The sequence below is a fragment of the Pipistrellus hanaki genome (assembly GCF_964339955.1).
Source record: "Pipistrellus hanaki genome assembly, chromosome: 15".
NCBI lineage: Eukaryota > Metazoa > Chordata > Mammalia > Chiroptera > Vespertilionidae > Pipistrellus > Pipistrellus hanaki.
Window position 1 is genome coordinate 35,867,156 of NC_140517.1, and position 24,478 is coordinate 35,891,633.

General features: G+C 44.6%; 1 protein-coding gene across 1 annotated transcript in view; it reads left to right on the forward strand.

Annotated features, from left to right (window-relative positions):
* Window positions 1-24,478, forward strand: part of ZNF570 (zinc finger protein 570) — a 147,056-nt gene that overhangs the window by 96,053 nt on the left and 26,525 nt on the right. Inside the window, exon 2 of the mRNA XM_084860844.1 lies at window positions 23,397-23,480. Within this exon, the coding sequence (XP_084716970.1) occupies window positions 23,448-23,480 (33 nt within the window). The 5' untranslated portion in view covers window positions 23,397-23,447. The remainder of the gene's footprint in view (window positions 1-23,396; window positions 23,481-24,478) is intronic.

Consider the following 24,478-nt stretch of genomic DNA (forward strand, 5'->3'; position numbering starts at 1 on the left):
GACAATCTGCTCACAAGGCTTTTGCTCCTCAGATAGGGGCTGCTTCTGCTGCTATTTCTCACATTATTGTGGTGCCCTGGGCTAAAGCATTAGGGCCGGTCAGAGGAGAGCATGCTTTGAAACTCACAGGAGCTTGTGGACAGGGTAGCTGGAGTCTTGGTGATCATGGAACTGCAGCCAAGGCAGCAGGTCCCTGGCGGGAGTTGCTGTAGAGTCCTGTATGTTATCCAAGGGCACCCTGGGTAGAGGTGAGGTTGGGCTCCTAGTCACAGCAGCTCTCCCCTTCAAGGAGGTGCAGCCTCTGTTGTAGAGCCGGCTACTCCAGGACTGTTTGCATTGGTAACAGAGGATGCCTAGCTAGGAGAGCCCGGTCTGCCTGCTCCCAAACATCCTGAGGGATCTAACTGTCCCTCACTCATGTACACACATACACCCCCACACACAAGTCTACACACTCTCCTTTTACTTCCCACTCAGTCAAGCTCTCTCCCTGCCACCATCTCCCTGCCCATGTAGTAGGATATAGAATATTACTGACCCATTTATGGATGGATTCTCCTCTCTGGGTGTCTGGTTATGTGGCTTGCTCTCTACCACATTGAACAAACAGGACAAAATACACCTCGACAAAACAACATAAAGGGAACAAAACACGAATGTACTCACAACACCAAGAACCCCAATATAACTGACCACTAGAGAAAGGAGGATTAGGTTAGAGAAAAGAGAGCACAAATGATATCAAAGAGAGAAAAGAAATGGTAAGAGAGAAAGTAAAAAGAAGAAAATGGAAGAAAGAGGAAAAATATATATGTAGGGAGAAAACATCATAGAACAAATAGATAAACCATAAAATGCAAACACTAAACACCCAGAAAAGAGGGTGGGGGCAGAATCTGTAGAGGCTGAGCTTATATACAGAAAGTAAGGTTAAGAAATTGGATGAATATGGGGAGGACCTCAGTTCAATATAGAGGAAGTAGAAATAATATGAGTGGATAAGGAAAAAGAAAGAGAAAGAAGAAAGAAAAAAAATTAAAAATTAATTTAGAAAAAAGGAATAAGATTCTATCTAATAAAGAAGGAATATGCTAATTGACTCTCATGCTATCGCAAAGATGGTGGTACCAATAAGGAGGGGATATGCTAATTGACTGTCACGCCCTCAAAGATGGCAGAACTCATAGCTACAAGATGGTGGCACCCAATCCTCTCAGCCCCACTAGTGGGCCTGTCTCCAGAGTCCCCCAGTCCCTTCAAACCCTCAGCTTCCCAGAGCTGGCATGAGGTGCAGGCAAGCCTCAGATGGTTGCTGCCCAGCTTCCCAGGTCCATCCAAGGCTCAGGTAACCGGAGCCAGCCAAGGCTTGTGCTGATGGCAATGGCAGCAGCAGAGGTGTGATGGGAGCATCACCTTCCCCTTATCATCCAGTTGCCTACTGACCCTGAGGGCTTCAGACTGTGAGAGGGGCCAGGCCAGGCTGAGGAAGCTGCTCAGTGCATGAATTTTCATGCACTGGTCCTCTAGTTAAAAAAAAAATATATATATATATAGAAATAAAATGATGAAAAATAATTTGAAAAGAAATAAAATAAACAAACAAAAAGGAAATAAAGGAAAAAGAGAAGAAGAGAACCAAGATGGTGGCCTAGGAAAGCACCTAAGCTGCTGCCTTGCACAACAATTTTAAAACAACAACTAAACTCAGAACGAACATCATCCAAAAACACAGGAAAGCTGGCAGAGTGGGAAATCTACAACCAGAAAGAAGGAGAGAGGCTCACAGATCAGATTGGGAGCCACAAAACTCTGAGTTAGGGTGACTTGCGTGCAGAGAGAAAGTGCGGCAGAATGCTTGGCTGGCAGGAGGGGAAACTAAATCCCCAATTGCACTGAACCTTCTCTGACTGCACTGAACCCCAATCCCAGCAGAAACCCCGTGGACCCAGGCTCATACAGGTGGAGTCTGGACTGTAGAGAAAGGTACCTAGAAACTCAGAGACTGAAAGAATGACTGCAAGCAGAGAGTTCTGACAACAGAGGTTGCCACGACCTCTCCATAGCGGAAGGAGTCAGAAACGCCAGACTACAGAGATCCAACCCAATTCCGGGTGAGCCCCTGGAGCACCCACACTCTTGCATGGGGAATCAGAATGGTCAGGCAGAAACTCAGGGGAGTGCACAAGGGCAGGGCTGATGGGAACCCAAGACTGTCAGCTCAGCCCTGAGACTCCAGCCCATCCAAGCTGAGCACAGAGGCTTTTGCAATTTTGCAAGTCTGATCCTATAAGACTGTCACCAATACAGTAGGTATCCCAGAGTAGACACAGATGATACCCACATTCAATTGGCCTGAAGGTCAATTCCTCCCAGGGATATTAACAAACATCAAGACTTAACTACAACAAGCCTGTACATGCAGTCCACAAAGGGGAGCACCAAGAGTGTCTACCTCAGGTAACTGGGGAGGCTGACCCACCAAGGCAGATAGGACACCAAACACACAAAGCCATCCTGCCAACTCTGGGAAGCAGCGAAAATGCCGAGACAAGGAAATAGATTTCAAATGAAAGAGATGGAGAACAAAAGACTGGATATAGAGTTCAAATCAACAGTTATAAAGTTTTTCAAGAATTTCCTAGAAAAGGCCAATAAAATAAATGAGACCTTTGAGGATATGAAAAGTGATCAACTAGAAATAAAGAATACATTGTCTGAAATAAAAAATATTATAGTCCTAAAAACAGAATGGAAGATCACAAGAATCAAGTCAAAGATTTGGAACACAAAGAGTCAGAGGACACTCTTCTGCAGAAGAAAGAAGAGAAGAGAATCCAGAAAAGTGAAGATAGTGTAAGAAACCTCTGGGACAACTTCAAGCAAACCAACATCAGAATTATGGGGGTCCCAGAAGAAGAGAGAGAGAGTAAGATACCAAAAGCCTATTGGAAGAAATAGTGACAGAAAACTTTCCCTACCTGGTAAAAGAAATAGACTTACAAGTCTAGGAAGCACACAGAACCCCAAAAAAGAAGGAATCCAAAGAGGAACACACCAAGACACATCAGAATTAAAATTCCAAGAGCAAAAGATACAGAGGGAGTATTAAAAGCAGCAAGAGAAAAGCAGGTAGTTACCTATAAAGGAGCACCCATACGATTGTCAGCTGATTTCTCAACAGACCATGCAGGCCAAACGGGAATGGCAAGAAATAAATATTCAAGGTGATGAATAGCAAGAACCTACAGCCAAAAACACTCTACCCAGCAAAGCTGTCACTCAGAATCGAAGGCCAGATAAAGAACTTCACACACACATACAAAAAAAAGCTAAAGGAGTTCATCACAGCCAAATCAGAATTATATGAATTGCTGAAGGGGGTTCTTTAGGAAGAGGAAGAAGATAAAGATAAAAATTATAAACAACAAATATGTAACTCTCAACAAGTGAATCTAAAAATCAAGGAAATTAAAAAAATCTGATGAACAATATTAACTGGTGAATATAATAGAATGAGAGGTATGAAAGGGGAGTGGACTGACGATTCTCAGGGCAAAGTGGAGTGGGGGGTGCGGGAAGAGACTGAACAAAAACTGTGCACTTATGGATGAGGACAATGAGGGTGGGAAAAGAGCAGAAGGTGGAATGGGAACCTGGTGGTGGGGAGCAATGGGGTGGGGGTTGGCAAAAAAGAGGAACATTTGTAATAATCTGAACAATAAAGATTTATTGAAAAAAGAGAAGAAATAACAAAATCATAATAAAATAAAAATGAAAAAGTGAAGTGTCTGCCAAGTTTTAATGCCCTATGGGGTCTGGTTTAAAATCCCATTCTTCTATACTATCTGCCAGTCCTCAGTTTCCTGTTGGATTGTTGAAGTTTCAAGCAGTTCACTGATCCTCTGTTTGTGACTATCTCCACAGCCCTGACTGCCAGCAGGCGGGATCAGTCTTCCCACTTAGCCTGACTTCTGTTTTCAATCTTCATCTTTCAAGTGGCTATTTCTGACAGGGATACAGCTGGGGAGATTGCCATATGGCTTTCCGGGACTGATGGCCTCTCTTCAGGCCAGTCCCTGTGGGCTCTCAGGGACTATTCAGATTTTTTTTTTTTTTTTTTTTTTTTTGTATCTTTCATTGCACTCAGGGTGTAGTCTGGATATGGCTATGTTGGTTGCCCGTAGACTTCAGGGAGGAGCTATCTCTTCAGGAGAAAATGGCTACATAGGTCTAGCTTGTCAGTATATTTCAGGGCCAGACTCCTAGCCATCTCTCTTCAAGCTGCTCCTTGTCAGCCTCTCCACAGACTCCACAAGTCTTCACCTCAACTATGGTTGAGTGCTTATATTTGAAAGGTCCTATGAACTGGGTTTAGCGAATAAAAGAAAAAAACAAAGAGGTTACTCCTTTCCCCCAGCATGGCGCGCCTTGGGCAGTTGTTCAGGCTGCCCCCTCTGGGCTTAGATCTAGAATCCTCTGCCACCAGCATTCCTATGGACTTCTTTTCCACAGTCAGATGGATGATTGTCCCAAGGGACACAGCCTTGGTGCCATGAGGCTTCCTTCTGACTCTCTGGCCTTGGAGGACTCATAATTCTCTCCAGCCCAGGTCCTTGATTTTACTGTTCTCCTGGAATCCTCTGCCCTTCCTAGCTGTGAATCATCTCACCAGCTATATCTACTTCACCAATTTGGGGTGAATGTTATTCGATTTTGTTGCTCCTTCTATCTACTCTGGGACAAGGTTCGGGGTACGTCTGCCTATTCCACTGCTATTTTGTCTCTCCAATGTTTAAGTTTTTAATCTTTTTTTAGATTATTCTTATTTATGATGTAAGAAGGTAATATGGTTTCCTTTTTTGTGCATGATTTTTTTAAAGGTTCATCCATATTGTAGCATGTATTCCTTTTTATGGCTGAAAATTATTCAAATGGATGTATACCCCATTTTGTTTTGTTTATTCACCTATTGGTAGATAGTGGTGTTGTTTCTACTTTTTGTCTATTTTGAATAATGCTGCAGCTAATATTAGAATATATGTTTCTGTTAAAGTCCCTGTTTTCACTTCCTTTGACTGATACTTAGGAAAACAGTGCACGTCATTAAGTAGAAATAAGATAGAATCCAATGTGTAGTACTCCCCCTGGGTTGTCCTTTCTTTCCAGACCCCCACACCACATAGTTGGTCTTCACTCTGTAGGGCCAGGAGAACTCACTACCAAGATGACTTTGTACCCCTTCATCAAGATCTCCTTTTTCAGGATGTTGTTTTGTCACAGGACACTGAGCACATCTGCCAACTTCCGCCACTGCTGCCATGAGGACCCCAGCCCCACAGCTGGAGAGAATTATGAGTCCTCCAAGGCCAAAGTGCCATTGCCTCCTACTCTGCCTCTGGTCACCCTGCAACCTTGCTCACTGGGCTGCCACTGCTGCTGTTGCTGCACTGCTGCCACCACTACCTATGCCACACACCCACTTTTCAGTTTCTTTTATACATTTGAAATTAAGGATGAAATGTAAAAAAGATTACATGAATGTGGGAGAAAACAAGACAGGAATTGACTTATAAGAATACTAGAAGCCCACTTCATGAAATTCATGCACTGGGGGTTGTCCCTTAGCACAGAATGTGTCCTCTTGCAGGAGCCCCCAGGGGAATGTCTGACTGCCACAGAAGTGGAAGAGGCTCCTGTCACCACAGCTGTGCTCATCAGGTGTGGCCAGAGTTTCTTCAATAGGGTGAGGCAGTTTCTTCTGCCTGGAGGCTAATTGTTGTTATTATTATTATTATTATTATTGCTGTTATCCTATCAGTTTTCTTCTCTTTTTTTAAATAAATCTTTATTGGTCAGATTATTACAGATGTCCCCCTTCCCCCCCCCCATAGCTCCCCTCCACCTGATTTCCCACCCCCGCCTCATGTACTTACCCCCCTCCCCCAGCGCCACTGTCTTCATCCATAGGTGTAAGATTGTTATCCAATCTCACACTGCCTTCTCCCTGAGAATTGTCAGTCCACTCCCTTTCTATGTCCTTGATTCTATTATATTCATCAGTCCATTCTGTTCATCAAATCTTTTATTCACTTGATTTTTAGATTCACTTGTTGGTAGGTATGTATTTGATGTCTGTTTGTTGTTCATAATTTTTATCTTTACCTTTTTCTTCTGATTCCTCCTCTTCTTAAAGCAATCCTGGTTTGGTGGTGATGAACTCCTTTAGCTTTGCTTATCTGTGAAGCTCTTCATCTGACCTTCAATTCTGAATGATAGCTTTGCTGGGTAGAGTAAACTTGGTTGTAGGTTCTTGCTGTTCATCACTTTGAATATTTCTTGCCACTCTCTTCTGGCCTGCATAGTTTCTGTTGAGAAATCAGCTAACAGTTGTATAGGTACTCCCTTGTAGGTAACTAACTGTTTTTCTCTTGCTACTTGTAAGATTCTCTCTTTGTCTTTTGCCCTTGGCATTTTAATTATGATGTGTCTTGGTGTCGTCCTCTTTGGGGTTTGTGCACTTTCTGAACTTGTAAGACTATTTCTTGGGGTTCTGTGCACTTTCTGAACTTGTAAGACTATTTCTTTCACCAGGTAGCAAAAATTTTCTGTCATTATTTCTCTAATAGGTTTTCAATATTTTGCCCTCTCTCTTCTTCTGGCACCCTAAAAATTCGTATGTTTGTATGCTTAAAGTTGTCCCAGAGGCTCCTTACACTATATTCATAATTTTGGATTCTTTTTTCTTTTTGTTTTTCTGGTTGGGTGTTTTTTGTTTCCTCATATTTCAGATCTTTGATTTGATTCTTAGGATATGGTGATCTACAGTTGAGTTTCTTTATTTCAGACAGTGTATGCTTAATTTCTGACTGGTCCTTTTTTTTTTTTTTTTTTTTTTTGCATTCTCATTAAGGTCCTTGAAGGTCTCACTAAGCTCTTTGAAGGTCTCATCAAATTTCTCAGTTTATTTTAGAAGATTCTTGAATAACCATATAAATGTGGTTTTGAATTCTATGTCATCCAGTAGTTTGCTGTCCTCCATTTCTTTCATTCATGTTTCTTTGTCTTCACATTTTGACTGCTTCCCTGTGTTGATGGAGTGGCTTTGTGAGGTAGGTGATCTATAGGGGCCAGTAGCTCAGCCTCCCCAATCACCTGAGGTGGACACTATTGGTACACCCCTTTGTGGGCTGAGTGTAAAGTTTTCATGTAGTTAAGCCTTGATTGCTGTTGATATACCGAGAGGAATTGACCTCCAGGCCAATTGGTTGTGAGGACCCACTGTGTCTATAATGGAAGAACTTCTGCACTAGAGACATGCTTACAGGACTTGTTTCAGTGGGGCTTTGGTGCTCACTGAATCTCCCTCTTGAATGAGTCACTTATGGATGTGAGGAATTGAAATCTGGTGTCTCACACTGACCACTAGGTACACTGGCTTCTGAATCTCCAAGGGGGTGCAGGTCAGCTACTGTCTGAGGCACCCTGCAGGAGCTACAGCAAGAACTACAGTTTCCCCTCTTTGCTTGGGGTTGGAGGTTTTGGAGCTGTCTGACCAGGGTTGCAAGTTTGCTCCGTTAAGCTGTGATAGGGCAGGGCATTCACATGCAAAAGCTGCTGCTTGGAGCTTGGGTGTGTTTGTAGGTTGTGCGGAGCGGGGTCTCAGGGTGTCACTAGGCTAGGGCACGGCAAATAGCGATGGCTGCCAATCATCCATCTCTGCATCTCAGACCATGTCCCTGCGTCCTGTGCCCCAGCACAGTAAACAATTATTCCTTCGCGCAGCTCTGCAAACAAGCCACCCTCACTTTCCGACCCAATAGCAGACAGTCCAGCTTCTCTCCATGGGTCCCCTGTATCTTCCCAGAATTCAAAGGAATCAGGAGCTTGTCTCCTTTTAGGTTGAAAAAGCACCACTCGCTGCCAGCCCGGATCGAGCACCTCCATACCTCAGCTTTTCAGCACTTATGCACATCTCAATGCTCTTTTCTCTTTTCTTCTAGTTGTAGAACTTCCACTCAGCCAGCTTTCCCATGGTTCTGGGTGATAGGTGTTTTGTATTTTAGTTGTAGTTTTGAAGTTGTTGTGTGAGGCAGCAATTTAGGTATTTACCTACGCTGCCATCTTGGATCCTTCCCTCTAGTTTTCTTTTCAGTTCTGAATATTCTCTGAGTCTTGCCCTTCTGGGTTTTTCCAGAGCTTCATCAGGTAGTCATACTTGGTGAAACTAATGAGTGAATGAATTCCTAAGTGTTATTTTCAATATCTTAAGTGGCCTCAGGGCAAGATGTTTTCCAATACGATGTGAAACTGTTCTTCCCCCCAGGCAAGGCATATGTCTAGTGGGAAAGATGACCTCCACTCTGTGAGGGAATGACTCAGCCCAGGAAACTTGGGGTGCCTGCCTGCTGAGCTCTATCTCCAGAGTCCCCAGTCCTGGCTTCTGCTCTCACAGCTCCAGTCCACTTCACCCTCCTTCTGCTGGAACCAAGGTGAGTAGCTCTGCAGGGAATTTTGTGCATTGGCCCTTTAATAGGGTGCTTGAGTTTTCAACTGCTACTCCCTGGAAGACAGATAGTACCACCCTGCTTTTCACAGCTAAATGTTATGTGGATACCTTCCTCAGTTTTGGTGTTCTCTGCTAGGGAGCACAGCTTGGGGATTAGATCCAAGAGTTTTCAGTAGCAACCCCCCATCGTTGAGATATCTCTCTGGGACTTCAGTTGCCATCTGTGGCTGCCAGGCCAGCCCTTTTGTGCCTCCAACCTTTTGTACCAGTCTCTATGTAGTCACTACCTTCAGTCTTCAAGTATCAGGGTCTCTCCTGCAAGTTTTCTATTGATTATTCAGGAATTTTTTCTGTATTTTAGTTGTAATTCCAGTTTTCTCCTGGGAGCATGTCTGTAAAGCACCAACTTACTCTGATGCCATTTTTAATCCTTCATATCTTCTTTAGAGAAATATATGTTCAGGTCCTGTGCTCACTTTTTAATTGGGTTAATTGTCTTTGATTTTGAGCTTTAGGTTCTCTTTAGATGTTCTAATTATTAAATTCTTATTAGATACTAAAGGCCTGGTGCAAAGTATTTGTGCACCAGTGGGGGTGCATGGCCTGTGGAAATTGGCCTGCTGTGGGAGTGCCACTTATTCCAGTCAGCCAAGTGGCTGCAGCAGGAGCAGCCACTTATCCTGGTCAGCAAGCAGTTGTGGACCTGACCTCTGAGCAGCTGTGGAGGGTACTCCCACTGTGGGAGCATACTGACCACCAGTGGGGAGCTCCTGTGTTGAGTAACCATCGTTGGTGGTCAATGTGCATCATAGCAACTAGTCGACTGGTCGTTCCACCATTTGATCACTGGGCTTTTATTATATAAAACTAGAGGCCTGGTGCACAGATTCTTGCATAGCCTGTGGGGATCAGGCTAAAACCAGCAGTCTGACGCTGCCTGCCACTCCAGCCTGCCGCTCCATTCTTCCTGGCCCCAAAGTGCCTGCCTCCACCACCACTCAGTAGTATTGCCATGGAGGCAAGAGAGGCTTGTGCCACCACAGTGGCACTCACCAGCCATGAGCTGGCATTTGGTGCCTGTTGGTCAGCTGAGCAGTGCTGCGGCTATGGAAGCCCACTGACCACCAGGGGGCAACTCCTACATTTAGTGTCAGCTTCCTGATGGTCAGTGTGCATCATAGCACCTGGTCCTTCAGTCACTTAGGCAGATAGATAGATAGATAGATAGGTAGATAGATATGATAGAGATAGAGATATATAGATAGAGATAGAGATAGAGATAGAGATAGAGATAGAGATAGAGATAGAGATAGAGAGATAGAGAGATATACATATACATATACATATAGGTATATAGATATAATTTAAAATACTTTCACCTATTTTGTAGGTCATTTTTAAAATCTTTATTGTTGAAAGTATTACATATCTCCCTCTTTTTTTTGTATTGACTCCACAAGCTATGCCCTGCCCCTGGCCTTCACCACCCTATTGTTTGAGTCCATGGTTATGCATATATGCATACAAGTTCTTTGGTTGCTTATCTCCCACACACCCACCCTACCTCAGCTTCCTTCTGAAATTTCACACTCTGTTCCATGCTTCATATCTCTGGATCCACTCCATTTAGCAGTTTATTTTGTTAATTATAGTCAACATATGAATGCGATCATGTGATTCTTATCTTTCTCTGATTGATTTATTTTTCTTAGCATGATACTCTCCAGGCACCTCCATTCTGTCCCAAAGGTAAAAAATTCTTTTTTACTGCTGCATAGTATTCCACAGTATAAACATGCCACTGCTTTTTCCCCCATTCACTTGATGGGCACTTGGGCTGTTCACAGATCTTAGTTATTGTAAATTGGGATTCTATGAGCATAGGGGTGCATACATTCTTTCTGACTGGTATTTTAGGTTTCTTTGGATATATTCCTAGAAGTGGGATTACTGGATCAAATGGCAGTTCCATATTTAATTTTTTTAGTAAACTCCATACTGTTTTCCATAATGGTTGTACCTGTCTGCATTCCCACTATCAGTGTACTAGAGTTCCCTTTTCTCCACATCCTTGCCAGCACTTGTCATTTGTTGCTTTTTTGCTGTAGCTATTCTGACAGGTGTGAGATGATACCTCATTGTTATTTTAATTTCCATCTCTCTGATGATTAGTGACTTTGTGCATATGTCCACTTTGGAGAAGTGTCTATTTAGGTACTTTGCCCATTTTTTATTGGATTGTTTGTCTTCCTTTTGTATGAGTTACTTATACTTTTTAAATATATTTTAACCCTTTATCAGATGACTCATTGCCAAAATTTCTCCGTACACTAGGTTCCCCTTACATTTCATTGCTGTGCAGAAGCTTTTAATTTTGATGTAGTCCCAACTGTTTATTTTCTCTTTAATTTCCTTTGTCCTTGAAAATGTATGCATAAACATATTGCTATGAGATTTCTGAAATTTTGCTGCCTATGGTTTCTTCTAGGGTTTTTGTGGTTTTATAACTTACATTTAGGTCTTTTATCCATTGTGAGTTTATTTTTGTATGTGGTGTAAGTTGATAGTTCAGTCACATTTTTTTTTTGCATGTATATGCCCATTTTTTTTTTCAATACCACTTATTGAAGAGACTATCTTGACTCCATTGTATATTCTTGTCTTCTTTGTCAAATATTCATTGAGAGTAATGGCTTGGATGGATTTCTGGGATCTCTGTTCTGTTCCATTGATCTATATGCCTGCTCTTGTGCCAGTACCAAGCTTTTTTATTTTGGTAGCTTTGTAGTATAACTTGAAATCGGGTATTGTAATTCGTTCTCAACATTGATGCATATATTCTGGGTCTTATTTGGTTCCAAATAAATTTTTGAAGTGTTTTTTTTTCTAGGTCTGTAAAGTATGCTGTTGGTATTTTAATAAGGATTGCATTGAATTTGTAGATTGCCCTGGGTAGTATGGACATTTTAATGATGTTAATTCTACTAATCCATGAAAATGGTATATTCTTCCACTTGTTTATATCTTTATCTATTTTTTCAATGCCCTTTACTTTTCTGAATACAAGTCTTTTACCTCCTTGGTTAAGTATATTCCTACGTATATTAAATATTTTTGTTGTTGCAATGGTAAATGGGATTGTTTGTTTGGTTTCTCTTTCTGAGAATTCAGTATTGGTGTATAAAAAAACAGTAGATTTTTGAGTGTTTATTTTGTATCCTGCTGATTGCCAAATTTATTTATCAAATCTAGGAGTTTTTTGGAGGATTCTTTAGGGTTTTCTATGTAGAACATCATGTAATCAGTGAATAATGAGAGTTTTACTTCCTTCTTTCCAATTTGGATGCCTTTTATTTCTTTTTGTCTGATATCTGTGACTAGTACTTCCAGTGCTATGGTGAATGAGTGGTGAAAGTGGACATCCCTTTCTTATTCCTGTTCTTAGGGGAAATGATTTTAGTTTTTGTCAATTGAGTATGATGTTCACTCTAGGTTTGTCATATATAATCTTTTTTTTTTTTAAATCAATCTTTATTGTTCATATTATTACAAAGGTTCCTCATTTCTTCCCCCCTCCACCAGGTTCCCACCCCACCCTCTGCCCCCTCCCCATCCCCCATTGTCCTCATCCATAGGTGCACAGTTTATGTTCAGTCTCTTCCTCCCTCCCTTTCCCCGATAGTAAATCCCTTTTCAGATAGTAAATCTGTTACTTAGCATTTTCTCATATCAATAATACGTCCACATGCCCAATGATACATTTCACACAAAAGACATTTCCAAATAGGTCAACCAGCCTCATCCAGGCCCCACCCAAGGCACTCACAGATCAACACCCCAGCGCTATACTAACTCAACACATCCAGATCTAAGCCTTCATCACTTGATTCAGCAGACCCTCAAGTTCCTGCAAAAGTTTCCAGCCATGTCTGAGAGGCAGCCGTGGGCAGGGACAGGAGAGGAGTGAGCTGTTTCGGGCCTGGCTGCTCCAGGCCTGGCCTCTGTTGCTCTGGTTCGTTCCACAACCAGCTGCTCCGGGTCTGGTCACTGCCGCTCCCGACCTAGTAGCTCTGGACTTGGCTGTTGCTGCTACAGGCCTGGCCGCACCCGACCCGGCTGCTCTGGGCCTGGTTGCTCCGGTCCCGGCCGCTCCGGGCCTGGCCGCTCCCAGCCTGGCAGCTGCTGCTCCGGGCCTGGCCGCTCCCAGCCTGGCAGCCGCTGCTCCAGGCCTGGCCACTCCCAGCATGGCAGCCACTGCTCCTGGCCTGGCCGCACCAGACCCAGCTGCTCCGGGCCTGGCCGCTCCCAGCCTGGCAGCTGCTGCTCCGGGCCTGGCCGCTCCCAGCCTGGCAGCCGCTGCTCCTGGCCTGGCCGCACCAGACCCGGCTGCTCCGGGCCTGGCCGCTCCCAGCCTGGCAGCTGCTGCTCCTGCCCTGGCCGCACCCGACCCGGTTGCTCCGGGCCTGGCCGCTCCCAGCCTGGCAGCCGCTGCTCCAGGCCTGGCCACTCCCAGCCTGGCAGCCACTGCTCCGGGCCTGGCCGCACAAGACCCGGCTGCTCCGGGCCTGGCTGCTCCCAGCCTGGCAGCTGCTGCTCCGGGCCTGGCCGCTCCCAGCCTGGCAGCCGCTGCTCCTGGCCTGGCCGCACCAGACCCGGCTGCTCCGGGCCTGGCCACTCCCAGCCTGGCAGCCGCTGCTCCGGGCCTGGCCTGCACCAGACCCGGCTGCTCCGGGCCTGGCCGCTCCCAGCCTGGCAGCTGCTGCTCCGGGCCTGGCCGCTCCCAGCCTGGCAGCCGCTGCTCCTGGCCTGGCCGCACCAGACCCGGCTGCTCCGGGCCTGGCCGCTCCCAGCCTGGCAGCTGCTGCTCTGGGCCTGGCTGCTCCCAGCCTGGCAGCCGCTGCTCCGGGCCTGGCCGCTCCCAGCCTGGCAGTTGTTGCTCTGGGCCTGGCTGCTCCCAGCCTGGCAGCCGCTGCTCCAGGCCTGGCCGCTCCCAGCCTGGCAGCCACTGCTCCAGGCCTGGCCACACAAGACCCGGCTGCTCCGGGCCTGGCTGCTCCCAGCCTGGCAGTTGCTGCTCCGGGCCTGGCCGATCCCAGCCTGGCAGCCACTGCTCTGTGCCTGGCCGCACCAGACCCAGCTGCTCCGGGCCTGGCCGCTCCCAGCCTGGCAGCTGCTGCTCCGGGCCTGGCCGCACCCGACCCGGCTGCTCTGAGCCTGGCCACTCCCAGCCTGGATGCTCCGGGCTTGGCTACTGCTGTTCTGGGCCTGGCTGCTCCCAACCCGGCTGCTCTGGGCCCGGCTTCTCCGGGCCCGGCCACTCCGTGTCTGGGTGTTCCTGGACTGGCCACCCTGGGCTTGGCCGCCTCTGCTTCAGGCCTGGGTGCCACTGCCCCAGGTCTGGCTGCTCCAGTGCTGGCCGTTGATGCTCTTGTTCTGGCTGCTGCTGCTCTGGGGCCTGGCCACTGCTGCTCCGGGCCCAGCTGCCACTGCCTTGTGCCTGGCCACTCTAGGCCTGGTCGCCGCTGTTCCAACATTCTGTCCCTTTTTTCTCTCTTTTTTTTTTTCTTTTAAAAAAAACAAAAAAACAACGCATTTATGTTGCAATGTTGGCTGGTGAGTTGAGTTCTGACTTAGTCTTTGATTTTTCAAGATCTTCTTTGTATTCTTTCTTAACTAATTTTACTATCATTTGCTCTCACTTGATTTCTTCACATTGAGAACTTCTTTGGTTTCTTCCTCCTTGTCCTGGGAGCTCAGCAGGTTGGCCTGTGGCACCCCTTTGTTCTCCGCAGGCTCCTGCGCTGCTTCAGCCTGTTACCGGGGTCGGCGCCGCCCAGGAAGCAGCCCCTGTCCTTGGCTCCGTTGCCCGCGCTCAGCAGTCGAAGGCTCAGGGGCACCCCCCCCCCCCTGGGGGCCCCGTCGCCCGGCTCCTTGCTGGCGCCCGGCTGGTCGGTGTCCGGCAGGGGCTCCTGCTCCTCGTCGCATTCCTCCAGACTGGAGCTTTCTTTCTCCCTCCCACTAGGGGAGTCCAGGATCAGAGTCAGCAGACTGTCCTCTGCGCACAGTGTGCGCGACTCCGGGGGCTTGGCCTTTCACCGTGCTCCCAGGACTCCACCTCACAGCCCTGTCTCCCCCTGCCGGAGCCTGGGTCCCCAGGGACTGGCCCAGACCTGGAGTTCGGGGCGGTCTGGACTGAGGCTCAGCGCCACTGCCTGAGGCTTTGTTTCTTCCGGGTAGGGTAATCCAGCATCAGAGTCAACATTCAGTCCTCTGCGCGCCATGTGCGCGCGACTCCGGTGGGGGGGGGGGGGGGGCCGCCTTTCGCCATCCTCCGGAATTCCGCCTCACAGCCCCGTCTCCCCCTGCTGGAGCCTGGGTCCCCAGGGTCTGGCCCATAACTTGGGGCTCAGTGCTGCCGGTTCGGGGGTTCAGCCCAGGCTGGGGGTTCTATTTCCTTCCTGCTAGGGAATGCCAGGCAGCACCTAGCCCTCTCTTCCTCTCCGGCTGCGACCTCTGCGCGCGCACGCGCGTACGTGAGAGCGCGCAGCATGTCTCTGTACCTTAGGCTTTTTTTCAGCTCCTTTGATTTTCCTTCTGGTTTTCTCCCTCCTTCCTATTGTAGAGTTTTCAGTCAGTCAACTACCTGTAGCTCTGGGCAATGTCCACTCTACATTTTAGTTGTATTCCATTGAAATTGTTGTGAGCTGCTGCGGCTAGGTGTCTACCCGAGCAGCCATCTTGGATCCTCCTCCTGTCATATATAATCTTTATCATGTTGAGATATGCTCCCTCTATTCCGACTTTGCTAAGTTTTCTAATTATTAAAAATGGGTATTCTATTCTGTCAAATGCTTTTTCTGCATCTATTGATATGATAATGTGATTTTTGTCTTTCAATTTATGTGATGTATCACATTTATTAATTTGGGAATATTGTACCAGATTTACATCCCTGGAATAAATCCCACTTGGATATGGTGTATAATATTTTAAATATATTGCTGGATATGATTTGCTAATATTTTGTTGAGGATTTTACTTATTTTTACTTTTATAAATAAATATTTATTGTTCAGATTATTACAAATGTTCCTCTTTTTTGCCCCCCTCCATTGTTCCCCTCCACCAGGTTCCCATTCTACCCTTTGCCCTTTTCCCACCCCCATTGTCCTCATCCATAGGTGCACAGTTTTTGTTCAGTCTCTTCCCACATCCCCCACTCCTCTTTCCCCCAAGAATCATCAGTCCACTCCTCTTCCACACCTCAGATTCTATTATATTCACCAGTTAATGTTGTTCATCAGATTTTTTAATTCCCTTGATTTTTAGATTCATTTGTTGATAGTTACTTATTTGTTGTTTATAATTTTTATCTTTATCTTCTTCCTCTTCCTAAAGAACCCCCTTCAGCAATTCATATAATTCTGATTTGGCTGTGACGAACTCCTTTAGCTTTTGTGTGTGTGTGTGTGTGTGTGTGTGTGTATTCTGAGTGATAGCTTTGCTGGGTAGAGTTATTTTGGCTGTAGGTTCTTGCTATTCATCACCTTGAATATTTCTTGCCATTCCCATCTGGCCTGCATGGTTTCTGTTGAGAAATTAGCTGACAATCGTATGGGTGCTCCTTTATAGGTAACTACCTGCCTTTCTCTTGCTGCTTTTAATATTCTCTCTTTGTCTTTTGCTCTTGGAATTTTAATTCTGATGTGTCTTGGTGTGGTCTTCTTTGGTTTTTTGTTTGTTTGTTTTGTTTTGTTTAAATGTATTTTATTGATTTTTTTACATAGAGGAAGGGAGAGGGATAGAGAGTCAGAAACATCGATGAGAGAGAAACACTGACCAGCTGCCTCCTGCACACCCCACACCGGAGATGTGCCCACAGCCAATCATGCCCTTGACCGGAATCAAACCTGGGACCTTTCATTCTGCAGACCGATGTTCTATCTACTGAGCCAAACCAGTTTCGGCTGTGGTCCTCTTGGATTCCTTTTTTTGGGGGGTTCTGTGTGCTTTCTGGACTTGTAAGTCTATTTCTTTTACCAGGTAGGGAAAGTTTTCTGTCATTATTTCTTCCAATAGGCTTTTGGTATCTTACTCTCTCTCTCTTCTTCTGGGACCCCCATAATTCTGATGTTGGTTTGCTTGAAGTTGTCCCAGAGGTTTCTTACACTATCTTCACCTTTCTGGATTCTCTTCTCTTCTTTCTTCTGCAGAGGAGTGTCCTCTGACTCTTTGTGTTCCAAATCTTTGACTTGATTCTTGTGATCTTCCATTCTGTTTTTAGGACTATAATATTTTTTTATTTCAGGCAATGTATTCTTTATTTCTAGTTGATCACTTTTCATATCCTCAAAGGTCTCATTTATTTTATTGGCCTTTTCTAGGAAATTCTTGAAAAACTTTATAACTGTTGATTTGAACTCTATATCCAGTCTTTTGTTCTCCATCTCTTTCGTTTAAAATCTATTTCCTTGTCTCGGCATTTTCGCTGCTTCCCAGAGTTGGCAGGATGGCTTTGTGTGTTTGGTGTCCTATCTGCCTTGGTGGGTCAGCCTCCCCAGTTACCTGAGGTAGACACTCTTGGTGCTCCCCTTTGTGGACTGTGTGTACAGGCTTGTTGTAGTTAAGTCTTGATGTTTGTTAGTATCCCTGGGAGGAATTGACCATCAGGCCAATGGGATGTGGATATCATCTGTGTCTACTCTGGGATACCTACTGTATTGGTGACAGTCTTATAGGATCAGACTTGCAAAATTGCAAAAGCCTCTGTGCTCAGCTTGGATGGGCTGGAGTCTCAGGGCTGAGCTGACAGTCTTGGGTTCCCATCAGCCCTGCCCTTGTGCACTCCCCTGAGTTTCTGCCTGACCATTCTGATTCCCCATGCAAGAGTGTGGGTGCTCCAGGGGCTCACCCGGAATTGGGTTGGATCTCTGTAGTCTGGCGTTTCTGACTCCTTCCGCTATGGAGAGGTCGTGGCAACCTCTGCTGTCAGACCTCTCTGCTCGCACTCACTCACGCGCAACTGGAAACCCTGCCTTTTGCAGCTCCCAGCTCCCCCAGTCTCCCAGTCTTAGTTTCCAGGTACCTTTCTCTACAGTCCAGACTCCACCCGTGTGAGCCTGGGTCCACGGGGTTTCTGCCGGGATTGGGATTCTGTGCAATCGGAGAGGATTCAGTGCAATCGGGGACTTCATTTCCCTCTTGCCAGCCAGGCATTCTGCCGCACTTTCTCTCTGCATGTGTGTCACCCTAACTCAGCGCTTTGTGGATCCCAATCTGATCCGTGAGCCTCTCTCCTTCTTTCTGGTTGTAGATATTCCACTCTGCCAGCTTTCCTGTGTTTTTGCATGATGTCCGTTCTGAGTTTAATTGTTTTTTTGAAATTAAACTTTGTACAAGGCGGCAACTTAGGTGCTTACCTAGGCTGCCATCTTGGTTCTCTCTTGTGAGGATTTTAGATTTTGTATTCATCAGGGATAGTGGCCTGTAATTCTCTTTCTCTGTAGTGTCTTTATCTGATTTTGGAATTAGGATAGTCCTTGCCTCATATAAAGGATTTGGAAGTGTTCCTTCCTCTTGGATTTTTTGGAATAGTTTGAGGACCATAGGTGTTAGTTCTTTAAATGTTTGGTAAAACTCCCCAGTTGCTATCAAGACTCAGGCTTTTGTTTGCTGCGAGTTTTATTTATTTATTTATTTATTACTGCTTCTATTTAATCAGTTGTCATGGGCCTATTCAGGTTTTCTAATTCTTCCTGATTCAGATTTAGGAGATTCATCCACATTGCCCAGCTTGTTGGCACATAGTTGTTCATAGTATTTTCAATGTTTACTTCTCTGCTTTAATTTCTGATTTTATTTGGATCCTCTCTCTTTGTTTCTTGATGAACCTGGCTAATAGTTCATCAATATTATTTATTCTTTTGAAGAACCAGCTCTTTGTTTCATTGTTTGTTTGTTTGTTTGTTTGTTTATATTGTGTGGTGTTTTTTTTAGTCTCTAAACAATTTGTTTCTGCTCTAATTTTATTATTTCCTTCCTTCTACTTACTCTGAGGTTTTCTTGTTGTTCTATTTATAATTTTTACATGGTAGGGTTAAATAGTTTTTAGTTAATTTGTCTTGTTTTTTGAGTTAGGCTGGTAGTGATATGAACTTCCCTCTTAAGACTGCTTTTGCTGTGTCCCAGAGATTTTGATTTGCTGTGTGTGTTCATTTTAATTTATTTCCAGGAAGTTTTCTATTTCTTTATTGATCTAATTGTTTAATAAGTGTTTAGTCTGCATGTGTTTGAATATCATGGAGTATTTTTACTATAGTTGACTTCTAATTTTATTCCACTATGATCTGAGAAAATGCTTGATATGATTTCAGTTTTCTTGAACTTGTAGAGATTTGTGTCCTAACATATGGTCTATCTTAGTGAATGTAGGTCACTTCTTGATGTTATTTGATGCACACAAGTTTTTAATTCAGAAGAGGTCCAGTTTATTTTTGTGAGTATGTGGGTTGCTTATTCTTTTGGTATGACATCTAGAAATCCATTCTTGAAACCAAAGTCATTCCAGCTTTCTTTACATAGCATGAGCATGTATCTTTTTCTAGTCTTACAATATTAAATGTTTAAGTTACATTTAAGGTGACATTTTTCTAGGCAACATATGTGTTAAATTGTATGTGAGTTTTTTGTTTATATTTTTTGTTGTTGCTGTTGTTGTTTTTTTAATCCATTCTGACACTCAGTGCCTCTTAATTGACATGTTCAGATCACTTATATTTTATATGTTGAGTAATATAAACCTTGCTTCCTGTAATTTGCTTTTCATTTGTTATTTGTTCACTTCTCTAAACTTTTGTTAGTTTAGTGGTTGCTTAAGGGTTTTGAATTTGAGTATTTCATGTATCACAGTATTTGTTCAAGTGACATTATATTACTTCTCATAGGATATAAGAACTTACAATAGATTACTTCCATTTACTTCTCCTTTCCTGAATTTTCTGCTATTTTGTTTTCTTTCATACAATTTACTTCCATATGTGATATATCCTAACAATCGATTTCTGAGTGCTAATTTTGTATTTATTATTTAAACCTCACTTGGTTTAAATAAAAAAGTCTTACATGTTTATCCTATAGTTCCTATCTCTGGTACTCTTTATTCCCTTCTATGGATTGAGATTTCTATTTGTTATCTAATTACACATGCATTAACATGCCTCTTGAGGTTGCACTTCCACTCATTAATAGTCTATTTGCAAATTATTAAAGTTTGTTTTCTCTGTGTCTGTCTGAGCACCTCAAAGAGCATCATGCACTCTGTGGGTGCTTTCTCATCAGATGCCACTGAGAAGAAGTCCACAAATAGACAGACATCTATTCACCTAACCTCATGGTCTCTCACATGCCACCACATCACACTCCTACTCCACTCTCAACCAGTATGTCCGTTTCTATTACAGCAGATTCTCAAATCTCAAACACACTATCACATGGCCACAGAAACACAGCATGCCCACCTCAACACATAGAGTTTTATATAGTTATTTTCATAGAAACATACACATATGGAATAGACATATGGAATACACACACACATATATTCATACATACATACAGAAAGCTGGAATGACATATACAATGACAGAATCAAAGGGTCATCCACCAACTCATAAAATCAGTCTTGTAACAGAAACTCATGGGTAGACAATCATATATAATAATCCTATATAATAAAGAGGTGATATGCAAATTGACCCTCACACAAGATGGCTACCCCCATGTGGTCAAAGATGGCTGCCACAAGATGGCCTGCAGGGGAGGGTAGCTGTGGGCGACCAGGCCTGCAGGGGAGGGCAGTTGGGGGCAACCAGGCCTTCAGGGGAGAGAGGGCAGTTGTGGAGGATCGGGCCTGAAGGGGAGGGCAGTTGGGGATAATTAAGCTGGCAGGGGAGTGTTAGGCATCCATCAGGCTTGCAGGGGAGTGTTTAGGGGCAATCAGGCCGGCAGGCAGGTTGGCGGTTGGGAGCCGCAATCCTTTATTGTGAGAGGAATGTCTAACTACCAATTTAGGCCCGATCCCACAGGGGCAATCAGACACCCCCCGAGGGGTCCCAGATTGGAGACGGTGCAAGCTGGGCTGAGGGTTTAACCCCCGACCCCCAGTGCACAAATTTGATGCACCAAGCCTCTAGTAAACAAATAAAAAACTTAAAATAGAAACACTATTGTTCTAAGGGGGTATAGAGTTTGTTACATTAAGGAGTCATGAAGTCCCAGGGGAGAACTGTGATCAAGTAAAGCCTTTTAAGAAATGTGAGATTTTGTCTAAATGTAGGAAATTTGAAGATACCTGGCAGAAGGCCCATGTAAGAGGGGTCACATTCACTCCCATCATCACTAAATCACAAATAGCAGAACCATATGCAAATGGTTATGCTTTCTACTGTATCCCCACTCTCGCTGCCCCAACCTCCCCTTCAAGCCCCCCATCTGCAAGGTAAGCTGTTCCATGGACTAGAATCCCGCAGGGACTGGGAGGAAGTATAATACACCTGCACACTCTAGTCCAGTGGTTCACAGCAGCTCTCCAACCTGTCGCTACCCACAGGTTGAGAACCGCTAGCAGGGTCGCCTAAGACCATTGGAAAACACAGATATTTACATTATGATTCATTAACAGTAACAAAATTACAGTTATGAATTAGCAACGAAAATAATTTTATGGTTTGGGATCACCACAACATGAGGAACTGTATTAAAGGGTCGCAGCGAACCAATGCTCTAGTCTCTGCTCCCTCCCCCACAACACACACGTTTTGGCGGAGGGGTTTCCTTACGGAATTCTAGGAACTCTCCCTTTTCCCACTTTGTGTAAGCCACTAGACCAGCCCACACAAACCCTACGCCCTTTGTCTATCTTGGGCTCTAAATTCTTCAGCCCGGGATTGCTAAGGGTTGGGACCTAGCGGCCACGCACTTTAGTCTTAAGCCATCTAGTGTGAAACTTGGCTCAGTCCCTGTTGTACCCAGGCCCAGAGCTAAGAGGACCTGGGGATGATGTTTGGAACCCTAAGTGAGCTGCAGTGGGACTTCGCGGCGTCTACTGCAGGCTTTTTCCTGGTCTGGACTACATTTCCCAGTGGACACCGCGAGCATTAGTCGTGGCCTCTTTGTTCCTTCTTTCCGGCTGCAGGGGCTGTGTTCCACCAGGCGCTCTAGGAATTGCCTGAGCTTTGGGGAGGAGAAGGTTCAGTTCTGCAGGTAGGGAGTGGGCTGAGGAGTGGCCAGTGAGTCATCGGGCCGTGGGGCCCGGTCTCCTCGGTGTGACATGGTAGTTGCTATGGTGCCCTGTGAGACTGCCACTCGATGTGCGGTACACATCATATTTGTGTGACTGTGGGTGCAATAAGTCCGAGGTTGGTATCTGGGAGAGTGAGATTGTGAGCAGGGGTGGGAGAGTGTTCTCTGCCCCTGGTTCCCATACCCTCGGCTCCGTGAGGGCTGCGAGTGAGACCACCGGTTGTAACACTTTAGTATTTGAGGTTGGAGGCAAGGGAGAGAGGGCAGAGACTGTGTCCATACTCGTGGTCTCTGACTGTGATGTCTGTAAAATGGTGGTTGACGCTGCCGTTTGTAAGAATCAGTATCTTTGGAGGTCGAGACTGTGTGCCACCACTGATCTATTGAAGAGGACTGTGGAGTAAGGAACAGGAAGATCTTTAGTTGACCTTGTTGCTGTTATTTATTAGTTGTGTTGTCTTTTATAAATGATTATATTTACAAAGTTTTTATTTACAAAGTCTAGAAAATCTATTGTTAAGAAAATAAATTAGGAAATGATTTAGGCATGGATTAAATGGTTATGCAAATAAATCCCCAGGTATCCATTATGTTCCCCTCTCTTTAAATTTAAATTCTTTATTGTTCAAAGTATTACATATGTCTCATTTTCCCCACATTGACCTCTCCCCAGCCCCTTCTCCCTCCCCGCCCCCCACCTCAACACTTGTCCTTACCCCCCTGTTGTCTGTGTCCATAGGTTAGGCTTATATGCATACATACAAGTCCTTTGGTTGATCTCTTCCCCTTTCTCCCACACTCCCCTACCTTCCCTCTGAAGTTTGACAGTCTGATCGATGTTTCTCTATCTCTGGATCTGCTTTTGTTCATCAGTTTATGTTGTTCATCATATTCCACAAGTGAATGAGATCATGTGATATTTATCTTTCTCTGACCTGCCTATTTCCCTTAGCATAATGCTCTCCAGTTCCATCCATGCTATTGCAAATGGTAGAAGTCCCTTCCTTTTTACTGCAGCCTAGTATTCCATTGTGTAGATGTACCACAGTTTTCTAATCCACTCATCTGCTGATGGGCACTTAGACAGTTTCCAAATCCTAGCTATTGTAAATTATGCTGCTATGAACAAGTGGGTGCATATATCCTTTCTGATTGGTGTTTCTAGTTTCTTGAGATATATTCCTAGAAGTGGGGTCACTGGGTCAAATGGGAGTTCCATTTTTAATTTTTTTGAGGACCTTCCATACTGCTTTCCACAGTGGCTGCATTTGCTTCTCTCTAAATATATATATATATATTGATTTCAGAGAGGAAGGGAGGGGGAGAGAGAGAAACATCAATGATGAGAGAGAATCATCGATTAGCTGCCCTCTGCATGCCCATACCAGATATCCAGCCCACAATCTAGGCATGTGCCCTGACCCTGAATCAAACTGTGATTTCCTGGTTCATAGGTTCATGCTTAACAACTGAGCGATGCTAGCCAGGAGCTCCTCTCTTTATAGGAAGAGAGAAGCAGCAAACCTTCAGGCTGGTGATTCTGGATGCTGCAAGAAAAACCGCATTTCTCATGTTCTCTTTCCCATCTTAGTCATCTAAGAACACTGCCATTTCCCAACAGAAGAGCCAAGAAAAGGATAGAATGGCCGCTGACCTTCTTAAAACCATGCACCAGGTGAGTTGGTGTTTTTTCCTGAAATATTTTTCTGCTGTTTGAAACAAGACCTTAATTTTTCTTCTGCTGAAGTTTTTTCTGTGTAATCAATTAATGTTACTTCTTAAAACTCTTCAATGGATTCTCACCCATTCAGGATAAATGCTGAAGTATTTCCCTTGGCTAACAAGGCTCTACATAATCTGGCCCTCTGACTTCATCTAATTATTCTCACCCTGTCTATAACTTACTTGGTTCTAGCTACACTAGCTTACTTGTAGTGAGCTGCATATATTCTTAACTCATGACCTTACACTTGCTGTTCCCTCAGATACAGACCAACTTCTTTATTCTAGTCTCTACATAAACATTCATTCAACAAATTTTTAATAAGCATCTATTAACTAAAGGGTTTAGCCGTTGGTCCTCTGTGCTCTGTCTACAGTCACTCTTTTGTTGATCTTATCCTGTCTCATAGCTTTAAATACCATCTATTTGCCAATAACTTCCAAACTGTATACCAGACTTCTCTCCTATAATACAAACTTGTATATCCAACTACTTACTCAGTATCTTCATTTGATTATATACTAGATACCTCAACCTCAGACACCTCAACTGTGTGAAATGAGCCTTTGGATGTTTTAGAGCAGTGGTCGCCAACCTTTGGACCTCACGGACCACTGGTTGCGGACCACCAGTTGGTGACCACTGTTTTAGACCAAAGGAATCAAATGATCTGATTCTTATTTTAATAGGGTCAGTCTTACTGGTACCTAATGTGACAAAGATAGAGGCTGGGAAACTCACATATTTCTTATTTCAAGTGCTGATGCAAGAAGCCTTCCACCTTCAAAGATATCTCAAATCTGACCACCTTTTTTAAAAGTATATTTTATGATATTTTACAGAGAAGAAGGGAGAAGGATAGAGAGTTAGAAACATTAATCAGCTGCCTCCTGCACACCCCCTACTGAGGATGTGCCTGCAACTAAGGTACATGCCCTTGATCGGTATTG